Source organism: Crocodylus porosus, unplaced genomic scaffold, assembly GCF_001723895.1.
Source record: "Crocodylus porosus isolate Cpor-Errol unplaced genomic scaffold, CroPor_comp1, whole genome shotgun sequence".
Lineage (NCBI taxonomy): Eukaryota > Metazoa > Chordata > Crocodylia > Crocodylidae > Crocodylus > Crocodylus porosus.
Window position 1 is genome coordinate 21,946,469 of NW_017728950.1, and position 23,459 is coordinate 21,969,927.

Below are 23,459 nucleotides of genomic sequence, written 5' to 3' on the forward strand. Positions count from 1 at the left end.
CGCAACAGTCCTGGCCAAAAAAACCTTGCCTGAATATGGGCTTCAGTCTTGTCCTTGCCCAAATGTCCCCCCATAGGGAGCTCATGAGCCACCTTCAACAAAGCTCGCCGATAGCGCCGAGGCACCAGCAACTGTGCAGCCTCCCCTCCTTCAGGCTTCCCCGGCTTCTCTTGGTACAGGAGGTCATTTCTGATCTCGAACCTCGGCGTTGTGTTCATCAGTACCGGCTGTAATATCTCTCCGTTTCGTTGGGCCAAATGTTCTTGTAACGCTGGCTGAAAATCTGGCTCCCAACTTTGCTCCAACTGGAAATGCTCATCTTCCTGTAAGTATGTGATGTCCACCTCTTGTTCACCCCTTTCTTCGGAAGGGCGTGGTTCGGTTGTGCCTGTGAACACTTCTGCCTTCTCCCCTAGCCTCACATTGGCTATCTCCTCCAGCAGTTTGGGCCAGTCGCAGCCCAACACCACTGGATAAGGCAAATGTTCAGCAACTCCAGCCAGCGTCTGACGGGTCCTCTTGCCTACTTGTAGGGTGGCCCTCACCCTGTCGATTTTGAGGGGGTCCCCACACCAACATTGCACTTTCACTCGATCAGCTACTCCCTTTTCTTTTGTTGGTACCATGTCCCCCCCGCATCATAGTCTGTAATGAGCCTGAATCTAACATAGCTCATACCTTTTTCCCCATTGACTATCACGTCCACCGTTAGTGTGGGCAGCTCGTTTCTTGCCTCAGTGTTGACTTGGATCCCTTAGCCACACATCCCTACCCAGATAGTTGGTTGCAGGTGGGTGCCTCCGTTTGTGTTGGCTAACAGTGCTTTTCGTCCTGTGGCATGATCCCGTAGGCCTAGTGCAGTTAGACATAGCCGATCTTTGACTTGCCATTGTGGCTCTGGGTCTGGTGTTGGTATCCACTCCCGTTGCACTCTCTTGATGGACCCAAGGGCTCATTTCCTCATATGGACAAACCAGCTTCTTAGGGTGCGAATGGCCGTATGAAAGATTCCCGGCCAGTGCACCATTGTTACAGTTGTGCCTCTTCGGAGCTGTCTATTAGTGGTCCCGCAACACTGATCAATGGCCAACTGCCTGCCTTCTTGCCTGCCACGCCTTGTTGTTATTTTACTTGATTGGAAGATCTTAATCAAGCGGGAGGCTGCCTATTCTTTGTCTCAGTGCCTGACGCACTATCTGTGGCTCCTTTCCTCCCCTTACACCACAGCCCAAGCCTCGCAGATGTATCTGAAGTTGTTCAGGTCTGTCCTACTCTCCGCGCCACGTGGATGCTCTCTGGCTTGTCCCTCAGCCTGCGCCCTCTAGCTAGTCTCACAGCCCGCGCCCCTACCGGTGCCCTCTAGCTTGTCCCGCACTGCCCATTCTGGGACTTCTCACCAGTGCCCACTCCGGGGCTCCTTGCTGCCCTCCCCCTTTACTCGGGGCTCCTCGCTGCCCCCCCCCAGCTCCGGGGCTTCTCCCTGCCCCCTGGCTCCGGGGCTGGGGCCAGTGCACCCCAAACAATGCTGCGCCCTCTCTGGCACCAGGAACCCCCACGCTACTGTAGAGTCCCTATGAGGCCTCCTCCAACCCCTAATAGCTTCACCCAGTCCTCTGGTCAAAACAGTAAACACAAGAACACAAAGCCCCTGGGTTACAACATAAAAGCTAGACCGTTCTGGTCAAATGAGAAGCCATCCCTACCATAGAGAGAGCACACCAACCCCAGCAGCAACCAGGGGATGTTCTCACCATCAGAGTTCTCCCTTTTGTCTGCACTGGCCGAGTTCCTCCTCCCTCGGCCGCTGGAGGGAAACTGCCCTCCTGGCCTCCTGCATGGGCTTAAGAAGGGCTATGCTCCACCCCTTCCTGTCTCTAGGTTTCACTGGTTGCCCTAACAACCAGCACCTGTGCAGTCCTGGCGACTGGCAGCTGAGTTTCCTCCTTCTTGCCACTAGGGGTCTCTCCCGAGACGTTTCTGCTCTCTGTTGCAGGGCACCTGAGAGCTCTGCGACAACTTCTCTAAGAAACTTACTGTTTTTTCAAGTGGCCGAGGTACTTCCAAATGTCATCTATCTGTGAAGTTGGTATCCAGCTGAATGTATTAAGTTTTATAAATATAATCTGAACTTGTTAGTCCCCCAGCTGTAGTAAATGTACTATTCTGTTACTTATTCCAGCAGTGCTCATCCTTCTGGCTTTGTAGGCTGGATAAGTGGCACAGGGCTGGCTTGCAGGCCAGATCCAGTACGTGGTGGGCATGTGGGGTTGGTCTGCAAGTGTGATATAGCACATGAGCCCAGTTCTGGCCACTGAATCCATCTGTAGAATGATCCCTCTACATCAGCCCCACTGTGCACTGACATGATTTACTATGTAGGGCTACATCATTCAGCCTGAAGGGCTATCCGTGGGTCTGGAAATTTGGTGTCAGTGGAGCTGCCACCAAATTTCTAGACCCATGCAGAGACCCACAGACCAGATGACATGGCCTCAGGAGCCAGACTATGGTGGGAGGTTGAGCACTACTGATTTATTATGTTTTGTGCATACATTATTTAGTGAAAGCAATAAGAGATTCATAACTGGATGTTCCAGTCAGTGAGCCTGGGCCGTCAGCAGTCGTGACTGAGCAGTACAATAAACTTTGCTACTTCAGCTAGATCACCCTGTTTCCTCCAGCTCTTTGTTACTGAACATCGTCCCTTCCTGTTCAGTGTCTGAGTGAGCCCTAGGAATGTTGCTGGAGATGGTTTTTCAGATGTAAGAGTGAGCCAAGAAAATTTGAACCTAGAAGTGTTTCCTAGTAACTCAGGGTTGAATTCTGATCTGGAGGTACACCCACAGCTCTTATGGAAGTCCTTGAATTGCATGGGCACACTTGAAGATGAGCTGTGGCCCATCATATTTGTGATAAGCACAGAAAAAATTCACAGGCATTCTGGTAGGATTTTTCTGTGCAGGGTTTATTGTACTTTGCATGACAGAGTGCTTAGTGTGCCTGTCACTTGAAGAGGAAAAGCTGGGGGAGTAGCAGCAGGCAGGTGGTAGGGGCCAAGTAAGGAGGCACCTGACCCAGAGGGGGCCTGGCTTGAGCCATGTAAGTCTAGGGCCTGAGCTGGTCAGGCAGGCTTGCCCTGAGTGTCTCAGGGAGAGGTCCTCCTGGCAGTGGGGCTGCAGCAGAGCTCCTGGGTAACATCTGAGCTGTGGTAAGCAATGCTAGTGGTTTGTGGAAGGGACTAAATGGTGGAGGAGGTCCCAACAGGCCTGAGAGAGGGTCAGATGTCTGGGAAGTAAGGCTGGAGTCTTGTAATAGGGCAGAGCTTGAGGGCCTGAGAGCAGAGTGTGGAGCCAGAGCCTAGAGAGAGGGCCAAGTATCAGCAGGGCCAGAGAGCCCAGAGGTCTGAAGCTTAGGAGGGCTGAGCCTCAGAAAGGCCAAGGGAACCCAAAGGTTTCTCTGGCCTAGGGGCCAAAGGCTGAGCAGGGCCACAGCTGGTGACTGGTGGGGCAGAGGAGCCCAGGAGTTTCACCTGGCCTAGGAATGGGGCTAGGGCCAAGAGAGAGGGTCCAGAGACTGGAGGTCACAGCTGGAGACTGAGGGGGCTAAGGAGCCTATAGCCCAGGAGGGGCAAGGACTGGGGCTGGGACCCTCTAGTCCAGGAAGGGCATGTATCAGCATATCATCTGTGAGGTATGGGTGTGGTGCAAAGGAGCAGTCAGAGCCACATAATTGGTTCTTAAGGCAGTGACCATGGACACCTGTGGTCATGAGGGTGAAATCAGGCTTGGGAAGCCTCCCTTTCCTAGAAGTACCATTTCATCAAGGTGAGGTGAAAGGGAGCTTGTCAAGAGAAGGTCAAGGAGGCATGGGCGGAGGGGGCTCGAGGGGCATCACAGCCACCCCTGGAGTGCAACCCTGTTACACTTGATAGTTGCACCAGTAATGATCTTTTGCTATAGGGTAAATCTTTGATTTAGTTTTCTTGATGCTATAGTACTTTGAAACTTGTATGTAGTTTCCCCTTGCAATACCTTTTCTCTTTAGTTGGAATTTTAGTGACTCTCCTTATTTAATCTTATTTTTGATAACCTGCAAACAGTATGTGCTGTGGTTAATATGAGAAACCTTTTTTGTTTATGCTGTCATGTAATCTTGTTAGTTATGTCTGATTTAGTGCGCTGCTCAAGTATTACTTGTATAACATTTTAGAGTTGTTAAACCCTGGGGTTGGTAAGTAAATTTGGAAGATTCTTATATTTTTAGCCAGTGCGCAACTGTCTTGTCTTCAGCAGCAATCTGTGCAAAAAGGATTTGGGGATTATAGGTGACATTTCAAGTGTCCACAAGAATAAATAGAAATCATCAAAACATGAGGCTGAAGTTGGTTCCTTACTCCTGGTTCTTTATTCCTGGTTCCTTTTTCAAAGCTAATCCTTACACAAATAAAGGTTGTTAGTAATGAATAACACAGGGTAAAGAGTTAGGATATCATCAAAATCTAGGATTGTCAAACAATTAAAAAATCTGATTGCAATTAGTTGCGCAATTAAAAAAATTAGTTGCAATTAATCGCAATTTTAATCACAGAGCTAAAAACTCAATTATGTGCAGAAAACTCAGTGTTATGCAGAATTATGCAGGGACTTTGTATGGTTGGGGTGTGTGGGGGGGAAGGAATTTGTGGAGTGTGGGAGGCTGTGGGGGTGTGTGTGTGGGGCTGGACTCTTGGGGGGGGGGTTCCTTCATATCTTGGCAGGATGTGAGGTACTGTGGGTCAGGAGTCGGGCAGCAACAGGGCTGGGGAGGCTGTGGCTTGGGAGTGAGGGGCAGACACGCACACAGGCACAGACAGACACGACCTAGAAGGTAAGTCTGTGGAGAAGAGGGAAGGGGCAGATCAAGGCCCCCATGGTGTGGGAGGGAATGGGGCAGGGGTTGGGGCGGGTTATAGGATGGAGCTGTGGGTGGCTCATCCAGGGGGATGCGGGGACTGCTCCCGCAGCTGTATGTACCCCCAGGGGGGAGGCAGAGGAGGCACATTCCCCCTGGATTTGTGCATGGGGCAGAAGTGGGCTGCTGCTGTGTGCTGGGCTCTGAGCCCCACTGCCTTTGCCTTGGGAGCCTCGTGATGCCATGCTGTGCCTCCCACTGCTGGGTGGGTAGGGGACATGGCACAGCTAGCACGTGACTCCTGGGGCTGCAGTCTACAGCGGCAGCTTGCCTCTGCCCCGTGTACAAATCTGGGGGGCATGTGTCCCCTGTGCCTCCCCTTGGGGGTGCATGCGGTGGTGGGAGCATCCCCCTACTGCATCCTTGGATGAGCTGCAGCTCTGTCCCATGACCCGCCCTTTCCCTGCCCCATTCCCTCCTTCACCATGGAGGCCTCAACTGGCCCCCCTGTACAAGGTCGAAAACCACGCGTGCAATTAACTTGTTACAAAAATTAACTGGAACATCAATTAGTGTGTTAATTGTGATTGACGGCCCTATCAAAAATGTATGTTTACTAATAAAAATTTAAAATATGTATGAAGTACATAGATATGAAAAAAGACTTGAGATTAGGCTGGGATTGTGGGGCAAAATCCTGTTTGGGTTACCTCAGAACACACATTTATGTCACCAGGGGACACTTCTGAATAAGCCTAAGTAGGGTGCTGCTCAAACCAAAGCTTGGTTTTTTTGCCTGCCAGTCTGCTCACTGATGGAACCCTGTCTAGGCTTGTGTGCTATGTGTATGACACTAAATAAGTGTTACTTATAGTTTCAATTTAATCAAATCAAGAGAAAGATCTTATAAAGGGGGACAAGGCAAAATGCCGTTTTTATTGATTAAATAAATGAGACGGGGAAGGTCAGACACACCATTAATGCAAACAGTCACATATCATCATACACATTGGTACACCCAGATATACACAAGACAGCCATTCCATTCAGGTGTTATAGTTACCAGCAGCAGTTGCTCAATGGCAGCACCCGGTGGCCAGCTGAGACCTGCTGAGAGGAAGATGAAGACAGCAGCTTGAGCAGGGTGAACAGACGCATCTGTGCTCCGAAGAAAGCATCAGAGAGAGGCTCACCCAACCTGGCATTTTCCAGAGTCCTCTTTTATAGGGATTGGCATTCCTTGTTCAGCACTTCGGGGTTTTTCCATACCCAATTTCTGTTTTTGCAGTTGTTTCTCATCCATCCTCTGCTTATCTCGGCCCGAGATCAGTTTGGTTGTAGAAGTTGCTATCTCAGCCTTGAAGTGTCCTTGCTGCACATTTGGCAGGATGTGCACATTCCTCTTCTTGGTTATCTCCTTTGTGCCCTAGGCCTCAACGGGATTCTTTAGCCATCTATTAATTAGTTTATTTACTGGTACCTTACACATTTGGTGCCTTGTTGCTTACACAAACAGTTGCATCTTCCTTTTCTGTCTCTATGCCATTCTCTCACCGTTTACCCCTTTCACATACTCATACACAAAAGGTCATACACTTGTGTCAAGCAAGAGAATACAAAATGGAGTTTTCAAGTTACTTAGAGGATAAGACTAACATGGTTATAAATCCAGTATTTCACTACTATCGTAATCTATGTTAACATCAGCTATATTAGTTCAGTTCATGCTACATAAGGAACTGTGTTTGGGCTAGGACTTCGGGTGAAAATCTTTTTTGGGTCACTCCAGAGCACAAGAAACTGCCACCAAAAAAATCTCTCAAAGAAGTCTGGGCAGAGTCTTGCCTGACCCAGAGCTCAGTTTCTGTGTGCCAGGCTGCCAACTTGCAGGCCCCTGGGCCTGAATAAAGATCTGGATATCACCTAGGATTATGGGTAGAAATCCTTGTCAGGTCACCCCAAAGCATATGTCTCCACTCCCAGGGGACTCTTCTGAAGAAGCCTTGGCAGAATCCTGCTAAACCCAAAGCTCAGTTTGTGAGTACCAGACTGCCAGCTCACGGGCCCCCAGGTCTTTATGCTACATATTTAGCCTCAGATGAGGAACTGGATTTGGGTTGAGATTGTGGCTGGAAATCTTTTTTGGATAACCCCAAAACACAAGGTCTAGCGAATGGAGGACTTCCAAAGCTTGGTTTGTGAGTGCTACCCTGACAACTGTGACAGGCGTGAATAATGAGTTGGGTTTGGGCTGGGATTATGGGTGGAAATCCTTTTGGGTCACCCTGAAGCACAAGATTCTGCCATTGGGGAAGTCTTCCAAAGAAGCCTGGGCAGAGTCCTGCCCAATCTGAACTTCTGTTTCTGAGTGCCAAGCTGCTCACTCACAGCCTGGCTGCTGATGGTCGCCCAGACGTGCACTATGTATATAGCACTGAATAAGAAACTGTGTGGGCTGGGATTACTGGTGGAAATTCTCTTCTGATCACCCCAAAATGCATACCTCTGCCATTGGGAGATTCTCCTGAAGAAGCCTGGGTAGAGTCTTGCCCGACCCAAAGCTTGGTTTGCGAGTGCCAGGCTGCTGCTCACAGGCCCTTGGGCCTGAGTAAAGAGCTGGATTTGGGATGGTGTTGCAGGTGGAAATCCTTTTTAGGCCATCCCAGACCTCACATTTCTGGCATCTGGGGATTCTTGCAAAGAAGCCTGGGCAGAGTTCTGCCCAACCTGAAGCTCAATTTGTGAATGCCATGCTGCCAACTCACAGGCCCTGAGGCCTGAACAACAGGTTGGGTTTGGGCTGGTATTATAGTTGGAAAATCTTCTTGGGTCACCCCAGACTGCATATCTTTGTCATCAGAGGAGTCTCCCCAAGAAGCCTGGGCAGAATCCTGCCCGACTCTATGCTTGGTTTGCAAGTGCCAACTTGACAGGCCCCAGGCCTATGTGCCTGTACTTAGCCCCAAATTTGCATCTGAATTTGGGCAGGATTATCGGGTAAAATATTCTTCAAATCAGCCCAGAATACACATAACTACCACCTGGAGACTTTTCCTCAAGAATTGTGGGAGGCCCTTGCCTGGCCTGAATCTCTGTTTTTGCATGTCACCCTGTCAATTTTTGCCCTCCAGAGCAGCGTACTATTTACGTAGAACTGAATGAAATGATTTGTGGCTTGGGCTATGGGTGAAAATCCTTTTTGGATCACCCCAAGCCACATATCTCTGTCACCAGGGGATTCTCCGGAAGAAGTCTGGGCAGGGTACTGCCTGATTCAGAGCTTGATTGTTTTTGCGTGCCATCCTGCCAACTGACAGCCCCCCATACGTGTGTTGTGTCTGTTTCTATGAATAAGGAGCTGAATGTGGGCTGGAATTATTGGGCAAAATCCTTTCTGGATTACCCCAAAACACTCCTCTCTATCACCAAGCACCTCTCTGGAAGAAGTCTGGGCAGGTCTCTGCTTGACCTGCTGCTCAGTTTTTGAGTGCCAGCCTTCCACCCACCCGTCAATATCCACATGCTTATTTTGGGCTGGGATTATGGGGAAAACCTCCTTTGGGTCCCCACAAACCACACAACTCCCTGACTGGTGGATCTTCCGACTAATTCTGGGCAAGATGGTGCCTGACCTTGAGCTTGGTTTTTGCATTCCAGCGTGGTAACTGAGAGCTCTCCAGGCTTCTTTGCTAAGTAATCAGCACCAAAGAAAGGGCTGAGGTTTATTTGGGATTTCCAAATAAAATCCTTTTTGGTCACTTCAATCTACGGCTCTCCACCACTGAGCGACTCTTGCACAGAAAGCTTTTCAGGCCACATTTGATCCTTAGCTTTTTCCACCAGAGGTTTTTGTACGTGACATTAAGTAAGTTGGTAGTGTAAGAGTTTTGCTGAAGCTGCGATGACATTAAGTAAATTTAAATAAAATTGTGTGTGTTAATTAGGTCTATATCAAATTACTGAATCATAGAAAGTTAGGGTTGGGGGGGACCTCCATTGGTCATCTAATCCCAACCCCTGCTCAAACCAGGATTGTCTCCAACTATATAATTCCAGCCAAGGCTTTGTCTAGCCAGATCATAAAAACTTCCAAGGATGGAGATTCCACAGCCTCTCTGGGTAACCTGTCCAGTGTTTTACTGTCTACCTAGTGCAAAAGATATTAGAAAAACTAACCTAAACTTCCCTTGCTGCAACATGAGACCATTGCTCCTTGTTCTGCCACCACTGGGAACAGTTGCTCCATCCTCTTTGGAAACTACCCTTCAGGTATTTGAAGGATGCTGTTAGATCCCCTCTCAGTCTTCTGTTCTCTAAACTAAGCTCAGTCTCCTCACTCTGTCCTGATAAGTAGTGTGCCTCAATCCTCTAACCATTTCTTTTTTTCCCTGCTTCCTCGCATCAAGTTTAAGGGCTCCCCATGAAAGATGGGCGTGGAGGGGGCAAACCAACTTGCGAATTGACCAGCAAACTGCCTGCAAACGGTTTGCCCTGTTTGCTGCCCCTGTACACTCACTCCCTAACTCAAGGAGTCTCCTTTTATACCCTGCTGGGCTTGGACTGGCTCTGTGTCCTTGTTAGGGCTTTTGTCAGGCATCAGGCAGTAATCACTCAGCTAGCAACACTCCCAGCTTCTTCAGAGCACACGCTTAAACACACACAGGACAAGGTGTGGTACATTACCCCAACTACATTGTACATGTTTTAATTCATGGCTGTATAGCACTTTCAGGGACCTGATTGTGCAAAAAATGTCACTTGTGCAAGTGCCCTAAGTGTCTACAAGGCCATTCAGCAGAAGGGAGATTAGTTGGGCCCAATTGAGCCACATGGGTGGAAGGGGCATGGCTCAGCCTCAGTCCAGCCAGGCAGGGCTTGAGAATTTGCCAGCGGAGGAGGGGTGTCAGTATGAATCTCCATTGCTCCCCTGCTGCCAAATTTTGCAACCATTGCAGAAACCCACAGGCTGAATGCTAGGGATATACATATCATTAAAAAAATTATCCATTTAACCACCTCTTAATTATATTGGTTAAGCAATAACACGTACCTTGATTAGCGACCTCTGGCAGGAATGGTCTTGGCCCCTTATGTCTTTACCGTGTGCCAGGTGCTAGGCCACTGGTGGGGGGTGACAGGCACAGTTGAGCCATTAGGGGGCACTGCCCAGCTGTGGTGCTGTGGTTTCGCCTTGCCCTCCCAGGCTGGGGCTGTGACTTTTTCTGTGTCTGCATCCTATTGCCATGGGTAGGGAGGGAGGTACTGGCCTCTGTTTGGGCTTGGTTGTGGCCTTCCTGCCACAGCAGCGAACCTTCTGGCCCTGCAGTGGGTCTGCCTAGCATCTTTTCAGCGGCAGGGCAATGGGAGATGGGTGATAGGCTCCTTGCATCTCCTGCTGCGCTTGGACCTGAAAGGCTCCTCCAGTCTGCCAGCCAGGCTCTCCCCAGCTCACCCTTGGGGAAGGGGAGGTCTGGTCCCAGCAGGAGAGCCCCAAGTGGGCATGCTGCATCCTTCCCTGTCCCACCTGTGGTGCTGGGGCCGTGCAGGGCCTGGCCTAGGGCTGGGCTGAGTGCATGGCTGGCTTGGCCCGAGGAGGTGCCATGGCAGCTGGAGTAGGCAGCACTGGGTTTGAGGGGTCGCCACTGGCCCTTTGTGCCATGTGCACAGCCCAAGGGCATTCTTGAGGGGTGGTGGAGCAGGGATCCCAGGGTGAGCATTAGGGCTGCAATAGTAGCCTCCCAGGCTGGAGCTGTTGCATTGCTGCCCCTCAGGGACACCCTGGGGCTGCACTCACTGTGCAAGGGGCTGGTGGCAATCGCTCAGTCCTGGCGCCGTCTGCTCCAGTTGCCATGGCACCTGAGGCTGAGCCAGTACGCCTGTCAGAAAGTTCTCCGATCAGACCAGACTCCCCGTTCCCCCAGGGCAAGAGTCCAGGTCCAGGCCACAGTTGAACAAATGTGGTGGGATGCAGAGGGAGCCCATTGTCTGTTGCTCTACCTAGGCCTTGCTGCTGAGGCCTGGCACCTTCCTCCCTCTCTTCTCGTGAGGGTGGGATCCAGGCACAGGAGAGGTCCCTATTCTGAGCCCATGGGGGAAAGGGGAAGCCATGGCTCCACAGCTGGGCAGTGCCCCTTAGTGGCTTGGTTGTGCCTGCCACCCACCACTTGTGGCTCCTCGCCAGCGGCCTGGGGCCCACACAGCGCTGGGTGCACAGTGAAGACATATGGGGCTGGGGTCAGGGCTAGGGCCACCAGAGGGCATTAAATTGTAAACAGTAATTAGTAAGCGGGATAAATATAATTGTCCCTTTATCATTTATATCCCGACTGGATGCCGTGGCTCCACAGGCCAGATTTGGGTTGTGGTCTGGGGATTAAACATCACTGATCTAGCACATAACAGTGAGGCCCTGATCTTAAATCAGTCTTTGCTGCAAATGTAATGGTTCTGGAAAGCTGTGAATCTACATTATTTTAATTTTTCATTTTTCTGTGAATGCTTACAAAAATAATTGGCAATTGTAAGTGCATATTTCAAGGAATCTTACCCCCCCCCACTTTCTTAGTGTTTTATCTAGAACATGGATTGTCAAGTGCTCTCATGCTGTTGACTTTAGCTTAATAAAAAACAGTCTCAAGGATTATCTCTTGAGTATCCTTGCTGTAGCAACATTTACTAATATTGAAGAAAGTATTTGTTAAGGATTTAATAAACTATAGCTGTCTTCTGCTGCAGTCTAGAAACTGGAAAAAAAAGAGGAACCAGTGTCATTTTATCAGCCAAGGTCTCTGTGGACCACAGTTTGGAACATCTATTCTAGGGCATGTGAACACATTTTGAAACGATGTAAGCTGTCTTTTTAAAAAATGAGACCAGTCTTATAATGTCAATATTCCTTTTCATATTCCAGGTTCCTTAAAACAACCAGGACTTGTGCAGCAGATTGATTTAGCTGCCACATTGGCAATAGGTCTTGGTCTGCCAATCGCAAGAAACAGCATTGGGAATCTCATATTGCCTGTCATAGAAGGGAAGACAATGAGAGAACAACTAAGGTTCTTGCACTTGAATGGGTTTCAGCTTAGTCAACTACTTCAAGAGAATGTACCTACATATGAAAAAGGTAAATTAAAATTATCGTTTTGGCATCTACAGGGATTATGTTTATCCATGAAACTTAAATTTGAGGTTTTAGGACCAACAACACAGTGAACTACTACAAACTGATAGTTCAGCCCAGGTACGTGTTGAGAGATCATGCTGAGGTTAAGCTTATTCATTTGTTTATCCCTTGTTATTTTGTATATGTTTATCATAAAGAATCCTGTCCTAAAGATGGTAGGACCAAGGAAGTGGTTCATAGTACGTAGCAATTTCAACTTCATATGCAACTGAAGCTCTGTGGTATGGAAACTGCTATTTAGAAAAATGCCAAACTTAATTTCTTCAGCCTTGTGATGGAACAAGTTTTTCTGCATGTAGTAACATTTTGAAACCTCATTAAATAATCACTGAGTAACAGAAAATCTATGCTTTGGTACCTGTTTGCGGGGAAAAGGAGTTGAAAAAGATTCTCAGAAATATCATTACATGAGCCCCAACTCAATGATTTTTACAGCATTTCATCCGTGGTATGAATTGCCATACACAGCGGGCACCTATAAAATCAGAAGGACATTTATAGAATTTATTTTAAAAAGTGTAAGTAACATAAGTATGTTCAGAGAAAGGAACAAGGAAGGATTTGGAGGGAGGGACAAGTGGTGTCGGAATAATGTGGTGGTCAGGAACTTGCAGCAAGATAAGCAAGGCCGGATGAGGGCTGAAGGTGGTTGATAGAAGCAGGCATAGATGAGTTTGCAAGCACCAAATGAAATGAGGGAGCCCTGACAGAGTAAGTAAACTGCTTATCTGAGAAATTTAGTGCTGAGATTGTAAAGTGAAGTTAATACGGGAGTTTACAAATAAATGACTGGTCAGAGGTAGGGAGTTGGGTACAATAAGTGTTGGCGCTATCAAGTGAAGCAGAGTCCTTAAAACCTTAGCTTCTGGTCCTGATGGATATTGTGATAGAATGGCTTGACCATAAAGTATTACTGTAATTTAATATAATAATGGACAAAGAGTAGATGACAGAATGTTAACCAGATCTTTAATGATCAGCATAGGTTAAGACTAATTGTATTTTAATATCATGTCAGTTAATAATAACTAAACCTGGGTTTAGTATCTTATAGTGATAAGTATGGTTGGAGCAGGAAAAGGCTAATAATGGGAGCTCAGGGACTGATATTGGGACTTCTTCCTCTTTTTCTGGTCTCACAGGCCTTGAGGGCCTATAACCACCTTAACTACTGCCTCACATCTCCTCCTGTCTTGTGCAGTCTTGTTCTACCTTTGTCACATCTTTGCCTATACCTTCCAGATCAGATATTTGGATCAGATATTAGTGAATGCAATTCAGTTTTTTGTTGCACAGCTCCCTTTACTCAGCACAAATGAGTAATATTGCCTCTCATTTGAAGAAATGGGATTTGAGGGGTGGTTTAGTGTTGCTGGAAGTTGCCAGGATTTCTGCTACCAGGGTTGGAAAGAGCTGGCAGTTTCTCCCATCCTTTGTTTTATTACTTTAAGGTTTATCAGTCTTTTTTCACGCAGAAGAAACTTTATTTTAACGTCTAGCTTTGATCTCTGTTTCTTTAGCTAAGAAATGAAATGGAAGGTATGGTGACAGCAGAATATAGTGCTATGTAGAGATACCTGACCTAACTCTAAATGCAAGCAATTATAGCCATATTAGTGGGCACAGCTACACATTCATTAATGCACAATGTTATTGCACATTTAATTTAGTACTTGTATAATCAAGTACTAACTAAATAAGCGGTAATCGAAGTTACTGCAGAGTAGCGCTGCTGAACGTCTTTTTAACAATGCTACTGCTCGGTAGCATAATAATACTGTGCGGTAACATATTAACACTGTTTGTGCTGTGTTGCGTTACTGCACAGTATTATTAAGCTACTGGGCAGTTAGCATCTAGTGTGGACACGCTCAGAGTGGTGTTTCACCTAGACTAAACAGTATATTAATAAGCAGAGAATTAGCCAGGGTGAGTTGCTGCTGTAATGCAACTGTCCTACTCTATTTCATGCACAAGGTTCTGTGCAATAATAAGGGGAATCCTTTTGGACTGTAGAAGCTGGGTCTTTGTTAAGAGTACTGCTTTGGCACTTGTGCCAAGGACTATTGTTCTATGAGCATATGGAGCTTCCTGAAAGCTTATTGGTATCACCCTCCAAATTTATCCCTCCTATCACTTCTGTTCCAACTTGCATATTCCTTGCACGTAGTTAATTTAGAACTAAGTTACCTATGCATGGCACTGCATTGTGCTATATATTCAAAGCTTAGGGTGGGAAGATAGTAAAGATGTTTATGTTTGTTTCTTGTTAATATGTATCATCAATACAGAGGTCCTGCTATGGGGGAGCTAGAGTTATAGCATCTATTGTCCAATTAATATTTCCTGCTGCAGCGACAGTGAAGACTTGTAAGGATGGAGTCAAGTCCCAGATGTGCTAGAGAAAGCTTTTCTAGGAGCCTCAGAGGTAATTGCCCTGCTGCTGTAAGTTATCAACCCTTATTCTGCCTGGGCACGAGGTTTCACGGAGCAAGAGCTATGTCTGTTGCCTCTAGCTGTTGACCCTCTATCTTGTTAGGTTTTGGGGATGTGAATTGGACAGACACATAGGGTTCCAACAACTACCTAAAGCTTGGGGTCCATTGTAGGATGGGTTGGCCAGGAGTTGAGGTTTCCCAAAGAGAAGCCAGAGTCCTAGTAGACTCAGTGGTACGTCATGCTAACTCTAGAGAGTGCAGCTGGGAGGCTACGGCGAATTTTGGGGTAGCTGTAGCCCACTCGGTAGCCACCCCTTCCAGCACCGCCACCACCTGCCCCGAGCCCAGCCCTGGCTCAACCCCCTTGCCAGGAAGAGGCCAGTGCAGCCCCTGGCCCCAAGTTTACAGTGTGCAGCCTGCCCTCACCCTGTGCACAAATCCAGGAGAGCACGTGACTCCCTTGGGGTGCATGCAGCAGCAGGGAGCCACCTCCCCCCCCAGATGAGCCTTCTGTGGTTTTGTCCCCCACCCAGTGGGGTTGCATTTAACTGCCCTGGCTGGGCAGCACTTGCCACTTCCTCCCTCCCTCCCTCCCTCACTGTGGCGGCCTTGATCTGCACCCCTTCCCCCACATAGACTTACTGGCAGGATGCTGTTCTCCAAGCTGCTGGGATGCATTCCTGGCTGTGTGCATGCTGCGGCTGCGCGCAGCATTTATCAGTGACATTATCAGCTACACTGACCAAAAAAGCTGATCGCCGATGATGTTAATTTTCCTTTTATTGGTGACAATCCGACATGCAACCGATATATTGGTGCATCTCTAGTAATATCTTACTATTCTGTAAACAAATGTCCAGGAAGAATACACTTTATCAGTGGTTGACAACTATTTTTCAGTTGCAGGCTGGAATGACCCCATATGGGTCACAGAAAGGATGGTAGGTGCTAAAACCCAGCCACCACTCCTGCTTTTCCCCACAGCAGCATAGGGAACGCTCCCCCTTCTGCTGCTTTTTCCCGTGGCTGTACAGGGAAAGCTGTCTTTGCTGCCACTTCTCCCTGTGTTAGCATGGGGAAAGTGGCTGCTGCTGAAGCCCTCTGCTGCTGAATGCCACCTAATCCAATGTCTGTGGCTGGGTCAAATGGCTCTGTAAGAGGGATCTGGTCCTCAGGTCTTAGGTTGCCAATCCCTGTGCTGTACACACCAACACATTCCTTTGTAGGATTAGTCCAGAACAAGAAGCTAGCATTTTGCACAGAAGTGATTAGGACTAATGCTTGAGTAGAAAGAGGTACAGTATTATTAGTACAGGGCTTGCCTGCATGGTTGCCTCCTTGGGGGACATGAATATTGAGGCATGGTGTGTGGTGGACCAGTAGGGGGTGCTTCTACGTTGAGCCACCCACCTCACTGAGCCTGACCACTTTCCAGGCTCCGAGTGCCTCCCTGGGGGGTACTTCATGTCCAGCCGACCCCTTCCTGGAGGACACCTGCAAGCATGGGGGTAACGTTGCCACCACTCAGCATCTGGATGGATCTGGGAGCTGTGCCTTCTGGGAAACAGGCCTATTAGTCCTTGTGGGTACTTGACCCACTACAAGAACTTTGGGTGCTTCTTTCAGTTAGAAGCACAAATAGTGGTGTCCCTTAGCCAAACCAAAAGGACCCCAAGGCATAATTTAGACCCTCTCCCAATACGTCTCCCATGCTAGGTACAAAGGAGAACTTTATTGGTTACAGGGAGTAGGTTTGGAATAGGGTACAGGGTAGAGCAATATAAGAGAAATCCCTTAGAGCAAAGGGGTATGGTAGCCTTTGATTATGTATCTGTGTTACTGCAAGCTATATATCTAGTTAGATCTCAGGTAGCTTACTCACAAGTATCATCCAGAGGCAGGTGAAGATTCCCTCCGGAGGCAAGCAGTTCATGGACCATGAGTTTCAAGAGAGAAAGAGAGAGCTTCAGATAGACTAGCTTCTCTGAGAGTTTTCATTATGGCTACTCCCTTCCTCCTAGGCAGTCCTTCCTTTATGACTTCATTTACCTGATCCAGTGAAGCACAGCAATTGTTGACTGCCAGCCAGCTAATTTTAAATTCATCACTGGTTGCTGGGTAGACAGCAGGTTTTTACCTCCCAGTCATGTTGGCATTGCTTAGAACAATAGGGAGCTTAAGCCCCCCATCCAGGTATGTGATGCTAGTCACATAGGCAGAGGCAGCAGGTTTCCTCTCTCCTTCAGGAATGTATCCAGCTCAGGTTACAACTTGGGGTTACCTGAAGAGATGGGGCAGAGGAGTCTACCCTCTGCAGTGACCATGGTAACCAAATTGTCAGATAGCATAGCTTGGGGAGAGACCGAAATGGTATTCTAATTAAAACTCATATTTACCTAAAAGATATATTTAAAAGGGAATTAATTTAATTAGTTTTAGGAAACTGAAGATTGGTGGCTATAGAATCATTAATATCCAGAACTGCCTAGATGTAGGCAAACACAAAGTACAGCTGTGCATCTGAACTCCCACACTTCTCTGGAGCTAATATGCTTGACTCTTGCTGTCTATTAGATGTCTGTTCACTTGTGACTAAGATCACACGTAAGCCGACTTCTGAGGATCTCAGCTGAATGGTTTCTGAACATAATGGGGAAGGGTAAGAGAAGTGGGACACCCACTTTTTTCCCAGTAGCCTAGCATTTGCCCAGGAAATGGGAGATAGGAATTCTAGGATTTCTTTCGCCTGAGAGTTTTGAACTTGTATGTGCCATCTCCCAGGAGAGTGAACTAGGGTACAAAAAAGTTGTGTGGGTACATTTTCCAACCTGTTTCTTGAAGCTATGCCACTGAGCAGCCAAAACTGAAGAAGTCAGAGGGCCAGATTAAAAACCAGAAGGCTTGGCTCTGTGGCCCAGAGAGGAAGATGATCCCCAGAGAAGGTCAAGTTCTGTAGTTCAATATCTGCTGCTAAAAAACCTGTCTAATGTAAAATGTATAAAAGTTCAGGTGGTAGAGTTCTGTAACTGTTAGGTTACAGAATCTGGTATCCTTGTTTTTGCTCCCAGCAGTGTTATATTTGATTTTATTAATTTAGAAAACAGAAATAACCATAGGATCATAGGAAAGTAGGGCTGGAAGGGACCTCACAAGGTCATTCAGTCCAGCCACCTGCTTGAGGCAGGGTAGTCCCTAAACTAAATCATCCAGCCAAGTGCCTGTCCAGCCTACTGAAAATTGCCAAGGCTGGAGATTCCACAGTTTCTGTAGGTAGCCTGTTCCAATGCTTGACCACTCTCATAGTTAGGAAGTTCTTTCTGATCTCCAACCTAAATTTCCAGTGCTACAGCTTGAGGCCATTGCTCCTAGTCCTGTCTGCACTGGCCACAGAGAAAAGCCCATCTCCATCTTCTCTATAATTGCTCTTTATGTATCTGGAGACTGTTATCAAATCCCCTTCCATTTTCTCTTTTTGCGACTAGATAACCCTAGTTCTTTTAGTTCCTTCTAAGTCTTGCTTCCCAGGCCTCTAATAATTTTTGTTCTGTGCTGGGATTCTTTCCAAACTGTCCATACCCTTCTTGAAGTGTGGGGCCCAACACTAGGTACAGTATTCCAAGTGAGGCCTCACCAATGCTGAATAAAGCAGAAGAATCACTTCCTTTGATTTGTAAGTGATACTCTTGTGAATACAATCTAGTATGCTGTTGGCATATTTTGCAACAAGAGCACACTCTAGGTTTATATTTGGTTTATGGTCTGCTGTAATCCTCAAGTCCTTCTCTGTAGTACTGCAGCCTAGCTAGTTGTTTCCCCAGTCTGTATTTGTTAATGCAGTTATTCTGTCTAGAGGTGCATTGATACATTGTTCAGTTATCGGATCAGTACCAATATAGAGAAACCAGCTTTTTTGCCTGATCTGGCCTATAACATGGTGGATAAATGCCTTGTGCATGCGCACGGCTGCAGTGCAGCATGTAGGCAGTGAGGAGCACAGCCTGGCAGCTTGGAGAGCGGCGTCCAGCTGGTAAGCCTGTTGTAGTAGAAGGGGTGTGGGGGGGGACAGATCAAGGCCCCCGCTGTGAGGGAGGGAATGGGACAGGGACAGGTACTGCCTAGCTGGGGTGGGTGGGGGGTGGGATAAAGTCATGGCTCATCTGGCGACATGGGGAGTGGGGGAGGGCATGTGCCCCTGGATCTGTGTGGGGCAGGGCAGACTGCTACTGTGGGCTAGGGCCAGAGTTGAGTTGGGCTGTTCCCGGTGGGGGCTGGGCTGGGTTGTGCTGCTCTTGTGGCGGGTGGCGGCAGCGCCGGGAGGGGGGGTTGGGGGCCTCCAATGGATTTTGGAGTGGTTGCAGGCCCCCCTTCCCAGTCCTGTCCCCAGCCTGCAGCAGCAGCCCATCCTTTCCCAGATGCAGATCCAGAGGCGTGCACTCCCCGTGCCCTCCCGGGGTGTGCACACTGGCAGGAGCTGCTACCCACCCCCCTTGGACAAGCCATGGCTCCATCGTACACCCCGCCCCACCCCAACTGGTTAGTGCCTGCCCCAGCACCAGTCCCTCACTCAGTACAGGGGCCTTGATCTGCCCTCTCATGCCCCTTCCGTTCCCCCTCCCCTTCCACCACAACAGACTTACCAGCTGGTTGCTGCTCTTCAAGCTGCTGGTCTGTGTATCAGAAATTGGATTGGTATTGGCCAGTATGCCTCCTTACAAATCGGCTATCAGTATTGGCCCAAAAAATCTCAATTGGTGTACCCCTAATTCTGTCCTAAGTGAGGACATTGCATTTGTCCTTGTTGAATCTCATATTATTGATTGAGGACTATTTCTTCAGTCTGTCCAGGCCATTCTGGATTTTAGCCCTGTTCTCCGAAGTGTCTGCAGTTCCACCCAAGTTGGTGTTAAATTCAGAAGTATATCTTAATTAATGATTTGGAGGATCGAACTAAAGATGTTGAACAATATGGGACCTGGGGGGAACTGCATTTGGTACTTCCTCTCAACTAGACATTGGGCCACTGAGAGCTATTTGTTGATCATGGTGATCCAACCGGTTATATATCCACCCTACTGTACTTTCATTTAGTCTTTATTTCCTTAGCTTGTCAATGAGAATATTTTGGGAGACAGTGTCAGAAGTATTGCTGAAGTCAAGGTATGCCACATCCTTTACTATTCTCCACATCTACAGAGTCTGTTGAGTTGTCATAGAAGGAAATTAGGTTGGTCAGGCATGATGTGCTCCTGGTGAATCCCTGCTGGCTATTCTTGATAACCTTGTTGTCAAGGTTCTTCACAACAAATTTCTTGAGGATCTGCCCCATGATCTTGTTAGGTATCAAGATCAGACTGGCTGGTTTATAATTTTCAGGATCTACCTCCTTGCCATTCTTTAAGATGGGTACTGTATGTGGCCTTTTCACCCAACCTCCATGAGTTCTTAAAAAGGATAGTTAATGGCTTAGAAATTACCATGGCCAATTCCTTCAGTACCCTAGGGTACATCCTATCTGCCCCTGCTGACTTGAGCACAGCTGGCTTCTCTAAGTAATCCCTAACCTGTTCTTCTACTCCTCTAGGCTGTTTGTCTCCTTTCCTATCTTTTCTGTCAACTGCACTTGCAAATAGGGGCAGCTACCAAATTACAAGGACTGAAGTAAAAAATGCATTAAATTATTTAGCTTTCTTTGCAGCATCTGCAACTAGATTGCTTTCTGCATTCCATAAGTGACCTGTGGTTTCTTTGGTCTTCCTCTTGTTTCTGACATACTTGTATCTTTTTAGTACCTTTAATGTCCCTTGCCAGGTGCATGTCAAATAATACATTGGCCTCTAATTTTCTCCCTGCATACCTGTGTGATATTCTTATACTCTTCCCTAGTATGACCAAGTTTTCATTTCTTGTAGGATTTCCTTTTGAGTTTCAACTCATTGAAGAGATTTTAGCAGTCTTCTATTGCACTTCCCATCCTTCTGTCACATTGGGATGGCTTGCTCCTGCTCCTATGAAAGGGCCTCCTTAAAGTACAACTTCTTTGTAGTGCACCATAGCAAAAGGAACCAGAACACAGGGCTTCCTCCTTCAAGGGAAATTTGGGGAAACTTTTGATGATATTGGTAGCTGAGAATGCTGATTAGTTTTGGGTTCTGCAGTCAAAGCCAACACAGCAAATTGTTTGTCACTGCCAACACCAAAGCATTTAAAGAAGCAGCTAAGGGAAAAACCTGTTGTAGAACTTCCTAAGAAAACCTATACTTTATTTCTTCAAACAAAATCTTCAGCATGATCATAAAGGCAAAAGGAACATTTTTATATAGCAAGTCTCTATAGAGAATGTTCCTTTTTATCTTCCCATTGTACCCTGTGTTTTAAGAATTGGATGGATGGTTGCAATAGTTCTCAAGTCACATCTTTTAAGGATGCCAAGCAGATTGTTGAGAAACAGACTCACTGCAATTTGTAAGCTACTGGAAAGGATTCAAAGCTAGCAGTTCAAAATCAAGAACTTTTTAACCCTAAGACAGAGAATAGTACAGTCATACATCAAAACATGTAGGAAGGTATTTGCCCCCTCAAGGACTCAGAACCCAGATGCCATCGTTGTCCGCAATCCCTTGTGATTGAGGATGATCCCTCCCATGGGACAAGTAAAGGGTTGTGGATGAGTCTGTTGATGGCTGTGAAGGCAGATGCCACAAGTGGTGGTTAAAGCAGGGGGTTGGACCATATATTTCTTAGTCTTCTTTCTTTTCCTTCCATTTCTGTTGTTTTTCTGTCTCCATGATGAGACAGTTTTTCTTAAAGTAAAATGTACCTTCTCTCATAAGACCTCACTATGTAGCCCTGTTCCAGGCTAGTTTTTCCCAATTTGTGATGACAGTGCCATGCTTAATATTTGCCTTGAGGGTGTTCTTGAAGCATTTCCTCTGGCCCCACTGTGTCCTTTGTCTTTGGCTAAGTTGGGAGTATAGCAGTTGTTTTGGTAAACATACATCAGGCATGCACACACAATGCCCTGTCCACTGCAATGGATGTTGAATACTCAACACTTCCATATGAGTGGTGTTAGCATTGGTGAGGACATTGGCATTTGTGTGACAGTCCTTCCATTTTAGGCCAAGGATCTTCCGGATGTAGCACTGGTGAAGGCATTCCAGGTTTTTCATATTGTCCTTTCCATTAGAGATTGGCCTCAGAACTAAAGCAGATGTCCCTTTGAAAATCAAGCAATAATTAAAAGTCAAAGAAAGCTGCATTTTGCAGTGTAAATTATGCTTAGATTAGAGAATACCTGCTGTCTTTTAGGGCTGTTCACATATAAAAATAAGTTCAGGACTTCTGCCCAATCCCCCACTGGTCCAAGAAACACAGGTTTGGATTTCAAAGTAAAGGACTCCATTGCACCCATGGGAAAATATTGGGTATTTTGTCTTCTCAGTTCTTGGACCAGCTTCAGTTAGCAACTTTCTCTTTTTTATTTGTTTTATGGTGGCATCTGAAAACCCTGGATACATTGTTGTGGCACTGGACAATAATCACAAAGGTACGTTGATCTTGGCTATGCAACTGTTTCTTCAGGATATTTAACTGCAGTTTTACAGCCAAGTACCATAGAGAAGTAGACAGACTTGAAAACAGGTTCTTTCTACATTTTTGAGCGGAATGGTTTGCCTCCCTTTTCCTGTTCTTGGCATGTCTTTGGAAAGTTATGTCATAAATAGAAAGCTATACCGCAAGCATATGAAGTACATACATCAATTTATTCCCTGTTCATCTCTTTATATCTGAAATGCCAGGCTGTCAGAGCCTCAAAATTGCTTCAGGCAACATGTTAAAATCTTCCTCAGTTTGGCACATCTGGCAAAACATTCACCAATGGGTTGGAGCACTTTTTTCAAGATAACTAGTGACATTGTGGAAGGAAATCTGAGGATCATCATAGGAATGTTTATAAAATTGTTTTCTGTTCCACAATAAAGACCTTCTCTGTTAGAAAAAGGTGCCTTGTGGTTGGTTCTCAAATAATTCCTTAGATTACAATTTTTTTCTTTGTGTGTGAATTTTTATTTTTGCTGATAATTCTATCATAATAATAGTCCGTTTTATCCTTTACCACCTACGTGTGTGAACCATTACTCGCTGCTTCCCTCTTGGGATAAAAGGCAAGAGAAGTTGTGCAGCAGAATAAGACCTTTCTTACCTGATTAATTTTCTTTCTGCAAGCAGTGTTCTTTCCTCATTTAACCCACACTGGTAGTTTGGTACACTAGTAGAATACAAATTGAAGTTTTTTCCTAGAGGGAGAATGAATGTATTAAGATTAGTCGGTATACTTGCAGGTTTTCCTTATGTTAGTGATTGGCTGTTGGAGTAGCTTTCCAGTGGCCTGAGTTTAAGGACAGAGTTTTGTCCTGGTCATGCTTTCTTGGGAAGAAGCTATAGTGAGTTATCTATGAATATGCAGATCCAAACTTGCACTAACAAAAACAGGAACAGTGCTCAATAATATTTCTATTTTTATCTGTGTTTAAAATATACAAAGTAATGAACAGCATGTAGACAGCAGACCAGTAACGTTATTTTTGCCTTTGCTAATGCAACAGAAAAAGAAGCCATTTAGTCAGATTCTGTGGTCACAAAAGGGCTTTTGTACCACTGCTTGGTTTTAGTTTCATAGTTCCATAGTTTCTAGGGTTGGAAGGGACCTGAGCAGATCATCTAGTCCGACCCCCTGCCATGGCAGGAAAGAATACTGGGGTCAAACGACCCCAGCAAGATGTTCATCTCACCTCCTCTTAAACACCCCCAGGGTAGGAGCCTGCACCACTTCTCTTGGAAGCTGGTTCCAGACCCTAGCCGCCCTGACCGTGAAGTAGCGCCTCCTGATATCTAACTTGAATCTACTCTCAGTCAACTTATGGCTGTTATTCCTTATTACTCCCAGT

The 23,459-nt window shown here is 46.7% G+C and overlaps 1 protein-coding gene across 2 annotated transcripts in view; it reads left to right on the top strand.

The window, feature by feature from the left end:
• Positions 1–23,459, top strand: part of PIGG (phosphatidylinositol glycan anchor biosynthesis class G) — a 220,892-nt gene that overhangs the window by 76,663 nt on the left and 120,770 nt on the right. For both annotated transcript variants that reach the window (XM_019555121.1, XM_019555122.1), the window contains exon 5: positions 11,801–12,013. In XM_019555121.1, the coding sequence (XP_019410666.1) occupies positions 11,801–12,013 (213 nt within the window). The remainder of the gene's footprint in view (positions 1–11,800; positions 12,014–23,459) is intronic.